Source organism: Leptinotarsa decemlineata, unplaced genomic scaffold, assembly GCF_025532065.1.
Source record: "Leptinotarsa decemlineata unplaced genomic scaffold, Ldec_3_MD MMD2_tig00026328_RagTag_RagTag, whole genome shotgun sequence".
NCBI classification, from domain to species: Eukaryota; Metazoa; Arthropoda; class Insecta; order Coleoptera; family Chrysomelidae; genus Leptinotarsa; species Leptinotarsa decemlineata.
In genome coordinates this window covers 37,041,431-37,051,293 of record NW_027412688.1, presented here as the reverse complement: position 1 = coordinate 37,051,293, position 9,863 = coordinate 37,041,431, and the positions used below count along the sequence as shown (strand labels likewise).

At 34.5% G+C, this 9,863-nt stretch overlaps 1 protein-coding gene across 4 annotated transcripts in view; it reads right to left on the bottom strand.

The window, feature by feature from the left end:
- Window positions 1-7,090: 7,090 nt before the first annotated feature.
- The window catches only part of LOC111514736 (apoptosis-resistant E3 ubiquitin protein ligase 1), a 75,433-nt gene continuing 72,660 nt past the window's right edge, over window positions 7,091-9,863 (bottom strand). For all 4 annotated transcript variants that reach the window (XM_074181950.1, XM_074181952.1, XM_074181951.1 and 1 more), the window contains 3 exons: window positions 9,541-9,861; window positions 8,624-8,886; window positions 7,091-8,198 (listed from right to left, as the gene is read on the bottom strand). In XM_074181950.1, the coding sequence (XP_074038051.1) occupies window positions 8,096-8,198; window positions 8,624-8,886; window positions 9,541-9,861 (687 nt within the window). In that variant the 3' untranslated portion in view covers window positions 7,091-8,095. The remainder of the gene's footprint in view (window positions 8,199-8,623; window positions 8,887-9,540; window positions 9,862-9,863) is intronic.

Sequence of the window (9,863 nt, the reverse complement as noted above, 5' to 3'; positions counted from 1 at the left end):
AAGTTTTCTTTGTCATCATTTATGTCGTTAAGTTTTACCTTGCAAGTAAATAAAACCGAGTAATTATCATTCTGTTTTCTTTTTCAACTTATCACAGCAATAGTAACAACAATTAGGTAAATCATTGGCTGTCGCGGGCAGGATTGATGACACTGGCGGGCCGGATTTGGCCCGCGGGCCGTAGTTTGGAGACCCCTGATTCACACCATCATTTAGGCAGCGCTTTGGTTCGATTTGAATTCGTACAGAAAAATTGTGAGGAAATCGCTTAACGACGTCATATAGTAATAAGCAGAAAAGAGTCAAACAATTAAAATTTGGACAAAATGAACAGCATCGATGTATAGAGTACAAAATTCTCTATCGACACAGCAGAATAAATATTCATTGAGATATGGAGCTACAAAAACACATGACATTAAAACGAACAAAACTTTTTAAACAACCTATTATGAATACCGATATCGGAAGTTTATCTGTTATGTAAATATGTTTTGGTCAAAGATAAGTTCAGACTGAAAACAACGTATTCCCTAGAAATGACTCGACTGATTTTATTTTTTATCGAAATCATATAAATTATTTTGGTCCATTTTTAATAATTATTTTTCATTTCCCAAACGAACAATGCTCCGTTCAGTATTTTCAGGATTTGGGATACCCAAATATGAGATGTTGGAAAACATGAAAAATTTCTTCTGTGGTGAATTTCCTCGTGAATTCGGAATGTTTTTGTGAATATAATATTACACATTCTGCATCTGCTCTATTTAATCCCCATTTTCCTATAAACGATATCAAACAAACAGAGGAAAAGGAAAACAGAAATTTTGGTGGGAATGATACATTATTATTCGATATAAAGTGAAAAATTTTCGTAAATCCTGCTTTATGAACCACACTTTTTTTGGCCTTTTAGGGGTTTTTAAAAAAAGTATGTATGCATTTCTGAATTTGGAGAGAGAATAATAGAACGGTTATATATCAACTGTCATTATGACTACATCAATCTCATTGAGAGAGTAGAGTTGTTTTTAACAATAAACTTGGTCACCCACACTCTGTGTCCGAGTTGATTTTCGTAAAAACCCCGGTCATAAAAGAATAGCCTTGAACTGTTGATGTACCATAAAATAAACAACATGCTGTTCTGTCAAACGGTAATAAATATCGTTTGCTATTTTCATTTGAGACTCACTAAATTTCAGAAACGTTTCGGGATACCTATTGATCATTCATACATTTTGTAGAGGAGCAACTGGAAAACTGAAATGAAAAGTAACATTGAAGTAAAAAGCGCAATCTTATGTAATTACGCGGAAAGCAAAATATTACGTTTACATTATACTTTCTTAAGGGCTCATTACACGTTCAGTAATATTGTACCTAATTGTATTTCATCAATTCGGACTTTCATTGTCTAATATGTTATAAATTGATTTGAAAAAGATTAGCTGAAAAAACAATTTACTTACAACAAGTTACTTCGCGATGTTTCAATTGTTAGTAGCCACAATCGTCTGCTGGTGAAGTAGCCGCCGCAATTTTCTATGACCTTTCGAAGGCTTTCGATTGCGTTAATCATGAATTATTACTCAAAAAACTTCACCAGTATGGCTGCAGAGAGGTGACATACCTCTCAGCCCGAAGTCAAATGGTAAGAACATCTGAATCTCAGAAAGCAGGGCAATTACATCTGGTGTGCCACAGGGTTCTGTGTTAGGTCCAGTTCTGTTTTTGTTATATATTAATGATTTGACTATGATAGATATATCTGTCAGCTTTACTCTCTTCGCGGATGATACAACAATATTGTGGAAGGAAAAGAACTCAGCAGAGCTACATAAAAAGATATCATCTGATTTAGAAAAGGTGACGAATTGGTTTGATGCTAATTTATTATCCTTGAATATCTCTAAAACAAATATAAATAACATTTAAATGTCTGCTAAATGAACTCTCAATAGACAGTGATGTCTTGGAAAACCAATGATGTACAAGTCAGACAACTTGAGTGTAAAATTTCCTCCAGATGTTATGCAGTGAGGGTGGTTTCTAACGAGATGGGTTTTCCCACAGCAAAAACGGTTTACTACGTTTTAATTGAATCCCAAATAAGATATGGAATACCATTTTGGGGAAGATGCAGTGCAACCCCTCTCTCTTGTGTTGATATTACAGAAAAGGGCAGAAACTCCGTGATTCCCAAACTTTGGGAATCACGCAGAAATTATTTTGCGGCCAATAAGATTTCAACTGTCGTTGCACTGTTTATTCTTGAAACTGTCTGTTTGGTGTAGTGTATACATATAAAACGGAGTTTGTTTTTGTTTCTTATCCTTATGCTACTCGTAATATCATATTTAATACGTAACGAAACTTAACATCAATCAAGAATTCCATTTTTTTTAAATGGTGGAAAATTATTCGATCACTTACCAGTAAATATAAGGTCTGCAAATCTGACCAACGTCCAATTCAAGAAAGCACTTGAAAATTTGCTGGCTGATAGACCCTATTATAGCCTACAAGAGTATTTTAATGAATCGTTTAAAAAAACGTGTAAATAAACCAGTTTTTTATCAATACCCCATTAGTTATGTTTACATTTATACTTACAAATCTTTGTCAATAGGATTTAAAATCTTCTGACAATAAAGTATATTTTGATTTGATTTCTTCGCAGTAAAATCCGTTCGGTGGTTTTTGAGTTTATCGCGATCAGGCAGACACACACGACGGGTCAATTTAGCTTGTGATATGAAGTGATGTTGTATATGATCGTAATCTTTCAAAAAATGTTCTTCTGTAGATTACACAATAATAAAATAAAACAGAAAGTCATTTGATATATTTCTTATCAAAATCTGGATAAATCCACAACACAATATTATTTACAGTTGCAATTATGTTCCTACTACGATTATTGATGAAACCGCGAATACACAACAATATGTAAACCTGCATAAGTTAAGAAATGAAGTTGGCGGTGAAGCAGTTGGAATTTCCCAGAAAACGAGTCGAAGGCAGAGCAAGAAGAAAACCACGCCGGACTTTCATCTCTGTTCAATTTTACGTCGTGATGTCAGAAATTTCAGATAGAACTTGGGTTTTCCAATATTATCCAACAGCTTTGGTGACGTTAGCTCTCGATGTTCTGGGAGGCGGCAACTATGAATGCTTCGATGGTATTCCGTTGTAGATAATGAATTATTCATCAACAACCGGTGCTGAATTTAATTACGGCTGATTATCGTTTTATGTTGGATTTGCAGCTAAACTTCTGTTTATATCTATGGAATGCGCGATTTTGAAACACAGTATCAGTACATAATATAAAACAAAGTCGCTTCTTCCCGCTGTTTGTCCCTATGTATGGTTAGATCTTTGAAACTAGGCAACGTATTTTGATGCGGTTTTTTAAATATATAGAGTGATTCAAGAGAAAGTTCATATATACCGGGTGTCCCACATTTTATGTGACAGGCAATATCTGGTTTGTTGAAGAAGATACACAAAAATGTTTCATACAAAAGTTCAAGGAGTTCATGAGAGCTATATTTTGATATAATTTTTAAATATACAGGGTGTTTGGTGTAGGTGCTACAGACCAAAATTCTATTTTTTAAAATAGAACGCCCTGTATATCATTACATATTCAGATGCTACGTTAAATTCTGATATCATTTCATGTTTGGTTTTTGAAATTCGGTTACGGCGTTGTTGAGTTATTGCTTAAAATGTAAAGTCTTGAGAACGACTATTATTTTTTTAAATATCTCATACAATTATTCTCTCTGCATCAGATCACATGAAAATTAGTCAAAATTTTGGGTGTTCGAAGTAATGGTTTCAATTTTGAGTTGTGGAATTCAGTCAGGAATCATTTTGAATATGAAACAATTGCGAAATTGAAAGAGGTGTATTCGAAAACAAATCTTCAATTAATAACAATGTAAATAATATAACTTGATAAATCATTTCATAAGAATGGTAGGTACCTAGAAATAAGTCATAAAAATTGTTCAAAGTGATGCCCATTAGATATTATACAGGCTTCGAAACGTCGGATCACTTCTCTCGTACAAGTCGCTCTTATAATATCAGGCGTAATATCACTGCACGCTAGTCGAATTTTCATTTTCAGATCATCCACATTCAAAGGGGGAGTAGTGAAAACAATATCTTTTAAATAACCCCATATATATATATATATATATATATATATATATATATATATATATATATATATATATATATATATATATATATATAGCAGCTAAATAAGATTTTGAAATGCTATAAGTCTTAGCTGATGCAGCAAACTGATTGACGTTTTTTTAATACTTCCTCAACAGCTAAATCGATTTGAGACCTTGTAGGGCAAACCCGCTTCTTTTTGGTGATATCCCTACTGTAGAAAAGAATAATTAGGTGTTATTGTCCTTAAGAAGGTCTTTTAGATTTAAATAAATACTAATTAGATAATAAACCATTCGATGTTATGAAACGGACACATCGATACATTGAAGAGGACGTCCACTTCACTACATTATTGTGTGTCCGTTTCAAGACAATCGTCTTGTTTGTTTATTAACCTCAAAAAATAAATATTTTCAATATATTTCTTAAATTTCTCTATACATTTATGTACTACATGCATAGACAAATCATATTGTCTAATTGTGGAAAAAATATTTAAAATTGTTTACACTGTGAAAAAGTTCACAATTGGCACAAAATATTTACTTTTCATTTGTGAAAATGATTTTGAAGGTCATGCACTTGTTTACGGCAAATTCAAGACTGGTGGCTTTATTTTATAGAGCAGTGGTCGTATTTTTGACCATAATGAGTTCAGTTTAGTCAGAGTGGTGGCGAGTTCCGAAATATAGCGATTGTCCTTTTCATAACCTATCCGTTTCATTGACACTTTCCCCTACTACAATATTGTACATCTTGAAAAGGTCTACAAAAAAGTCCGCGATGGTTAGAATCAGCCAGACAGTATGCTAAAAGATAACGAACCGTTTTCTTCTAGGTAGTACTTGCCCCTATGGTAGTCTATATCAATCTATTCCCCATTCAATTCAATTTGGATTTTGATAGAAGATCGTACCGAAGAAAATGCATTCAGAACTAAACTAACCACAGGGGATCCACTGTTTATGACATTGCATTGCGGTTGTTTTGTCATAATTTATAATAATTTCATGATACTATTTGATGAGTTGATGATGATCCTTTTGACATGACAATAGCTCTCTCTCTCTGTAGAGATCGAATAACAATGATTAATACAATAAAAACAATAAATGAGTAGTTCAAAATAGATTGAAAATTCTACACAATATATGAATCACAAGTCGCTTTCTTTGTCACTATTTGGACGTTCAGCCAGCCTGGGAAATCCCATTTTCATTCATATAACATTGTTTCATGACAAATGAAAGCCTTCATAGGAGAGGGAGGAAAAAAAATCATCTTTGTTCGTACGAACGTACGTACCTAATCGTTTTTCTGATTCAAATTTTGTGAGTAAAAAATTATGATGACTGCCTTAATAATATAGCCATAAATACAATCAATTGAAAGATCAGAATATGGTTAACTGATAACCAAGTTAATATAATCAGGAAATGAATCTATTGAAAACAATTTCCCAACACCAGAACAAAAATTACGGCGCGTAACGCCAACCAAGTTAGCGTCCTCAGGAGATCATTATAATGATCATGATGATCGCGTCGAGAGATCGTAATTTTGGTGAAGTGCTTTCAATTGATTGATTTAGTGTCCGACCGAAAGTTCGGTTTTGGTCGAGTTTCGACAAAAAAACGGGTTTCGGTTTAGTTTCAGCGCCAAACCTGTCGAAACTACGACCGAAACTACATTCGGGAGTTCACGCGCTGTGATCGGTCATGTTCGGCGCGTTGAATTTCATACAAACGACGAAGACATTTTGCCTAATCATGTCGTGACTATTGTGACTATTAGGTATCAACTCAAATAAGTGATTTTATGTTTAATATTTTTGAAAACCCATCAATAATATTCAAAAGAAGAATCTACACCTACTCAAATGAACACCCCACCTATTTTAAGTATTTTAAGGTGCAATTAATTTTTTTCTTGGTTAAGAGTTTCTTGTGTTGATTATCAATAAGTAAAAATGTCGAAGAGTGCATAACGTCGTGATTTAAAGAAAAAAATAAAGACTGACTGATTATAATAACGTTTTCTTCATTTTTCCCTCAAAACATAATCCTTGTAAGGAGGTTTCGGTTTCGGCCGAAACTGAGACCGTTGCCGAAATTCGGTTTTGGTCGTAAAAACCAGTTTCGGTCGGACACTATTGATTTTATGCCAGAGGTTCCAGTACAAACTATTAAGCATCAGGGAATGATTGAGATTACTTCTAAGGACTATGCTATTGTTTTCATACCTATCTGGAAGAATCATTACCTCACATTGAATTAATGTCTAGTACCCAATGTTGTTACCTGACTGATATCTAATCGTTACCTGGTTTCTACCTGGCATTGCCTTATAGTGCGCAAATAGGGATATGGGACCTTTGTCAACCCATTTCAGATTTATCCATTCTTAACTTTTTGCAGGCATCTAAAAATTTGTTGTGAAGTAACATGTGTCAACAGATTCAAGAATTCCTTACTTATTATGTAGCATCTCTCTATGTTATGTTAAGCAACACTGGACGTCTCAGGTTTATGAAACCGAATATGTGAAACATGTTCCTTGTAGCGAGCTATTACAGTCCGCTCAGTTTGGCCGACATACCTCTCATCGCAATCCACATTTCTTCTTCAGGGTTGCCGAATACTTGTTGAACTGTACGAAAGCATCTTTCATTTTCAATTTTTCAAAAATTTGAACCATGAAATAATTATTAATTTTGCGTCTTCCTCTTTTTGAAAATTCTCCCTCTTGAAGATGATCACTTGGTGATAGGAACAACTGTCGAGGTGTTGGAAATAACGGTTTTGTGTTGGGAAAAAACTCCAGTAATGTTCATTACTACACCAGAGGTTCCAAACAGTGCATCACAAAAATGAAATAAAACAAACAATTTTGATATATACGAAAAAACAGCTTTAATATTTCGTATTATTGTGTAACAATAAATTACAAATAAATTATCAGACTGAGATTACTTTATCAACGTAATAAACTGAAGCCTGTCTGATATGTTGGAGGAGCTACGTAACACTAGCAAAAAAAACCGGTGCAAAATTGTGCGCCTTATGGAGATAACAGATTTCTATTATACCCCTCTCAAGGATATGGAATGTCTACATATGATAAATCTCCTTTATATTTACTTCCTGACAGATTTCCATTCAGCTTCATATATTTTATGTATTTATGTTTTGTTCATTAAAGAGAGGTTATCAATTTTATAAATAGTTGAATGGTGATTACCTACTTTTATTTTTGTTAGTGACTATAAAAAATTATTCGAAAAAAATTGCTGTTTCAGAGTTCAGAAATATTCAACAGAGTGTAAATATAAAAAATGCTGCTAACGTTCAAAACTTCAAGAAATAAAAGAAAACATTTTTTGTACTCAACTGTCACTCTATGCAGACCAAAATTCGTTACACAATGACTTCATACACTGTGTGTGTGTGTGTTTTTACTCATCTGTGTCTTGTATATGTATTATTATTCTATTTCAAATTGCCTTTTGAAGTTCCCTACATAATTTTATATATCGTCTTGAAAGGAAATACAGTTTATTACTAATATTATTGTCATTGAAATTATAATAGTATACGCTAGTTCGAAGAATAAATATCTTTCAAGAATTGTTTCAAATGTATTCATTGAAGTAATAGAAAAATATTAAAATGAGTATTATCCTTAACAGAACGTAAAGTTAACTTTCGCCACTGGCTATAGTAAAATTAAAATATCAGACAGGCCTGCCTACAACTAACTTAGCACTAAGCTTCTTACAAAATATACAAAAACGATTGACAGTAAATACCTACTGAAATGGTTGAATATCTATTAAATTAGTTGTTCTGGAAATGAATGAGAAATACTGAAAATGTAATCACAGTCTAGGTCGTCAAACCATTCCGAAACCTTCGGTGCCTTCGCTGATAGCCAGCAAAAGGGACTTCTCGAAATGCTCGTAGCAGTCATAGTCCGGTAAGCAGAGCTGATTGAAACTGAAAAATTCAAGTGTATTCAGAATACTGTATTTGAAAACTGGTGTTTTTTCCTCAAAATCCAATTTGATCTCCCCTTCATTATTTAACACTAGTGTTTTTTCGGGCATATTATATGTATTAAAAATTAATGGTAAAGTGATAATACCCAAGGATTTTTTTTAAATTAATCATAATTATTTGTCAATATCTTTCAATTTATTGCGAAAAATAGCCTCAAATTTTATGGGAAGGCTGAGCCTCCCTTGGCTCCTCTGACGAGCCGCCGTTGCTCACTCTTGCAGATGATCACTTCGTGATCGAAACAAGTATCGAGGTGTTAAAATAACGGTTTGGTGTTGGGAAAAAAACTTCAGTAATATTAATTACTCACTTGTAACGTTGTTTCAGATTTCTCAGTGTCAACCATATTCAGACATACTCACCAAGTGTGCGCCGTCGGAAGATTGCCAAACGTAGGCGCGGCGGTGATTTGGAAGCGGGGCGAGAGCTCCCGGAATCCCCCTGGAGGCAGCTGGGAGCACCCCGTCGTGAACTGCAACAGTCGTGCCATCTCTTCCTGCGTGAAGTTAGCGACCGCCGCCCAGAACCAACCGACGATGCGTCGAAACTCGGGCGAATTGCCGTTGACGACGTGGTGCGCTTTGAAGTCGGCGATGCTATAACGGCCGGTACCGCACAAAAGCAACTGAAAAGCCAATTCAAACAAATATTTTTAGTTAAAAAAAGATACTAAGAATCATCCGGCTCGAAGGACCGGATCTACTGAGCTAATGGTAGATTTTTATAATGAAAACATTTTTCTAGCACCGGAACTATAACATCGTTTCTCTAACAACTTAGCATCCTCAGGAGAGGATTAAAACTAAACACTTACAACTAAATTGAAGTATAGAGGAACATTGAGTATATACATAGATTAGTTCCTAGTAATAGTTATTGTGTCAGTTGGTGCTTGTGTTTTGTCCTTGAAAAAATGATACTCAATATATCTTATATCGCCATATTGAAGACAATGGTAGAAGTTGCCAGGGATATATCTGAAAGTTCTAGAATTTTTCCTACATTAAATTCTCAATCCTTATTGGTGTTTCGGTATTGCAAGTTCTTAGCTTATTCTCAGTTTTGTATGTGAACTTCATATTTAGGGATATGCTATTGAGACAAGAGGACAAGATAAAGATAAACAAATTAGTTTCCACAACGTGGTTATCAAATGCTACGGTTCTGGTGTCTACAAAGTGTGTTCAAACTAGATTTTTTTTTCACTCCAGAGTTTCTAATTTTGTCAACAAGAGTGGTTGAAATAGTTATAACATTTAACACCGGTAATTCCACTTACTTCCAGTTCATTCTCGTCGAAAATGCTCAACAGATTATCCGGGATGAGCTCGTTCAATCCTCTGAGAAAAGCCTCCATTTCATCCTTGATGCTGGTCGCGAGTTTGTACTGCGCTAACGCGTCCAGGTACTGCAACTTAGTGCTGTTCTGAACCTTCATCCTTGCTCCGTTTGGTACTAGTTCCACCGCCCTGACAAGTTGACCGCTCGAATCGTACTGTTCCTCGACGAAATACAACTCGGTTTCGATGTCGTCAATGTTATTGTCCAAGAGATACTTAATTTTGGAGAGATACAGATCCGGATCGTCTTGTTCAAAGTACT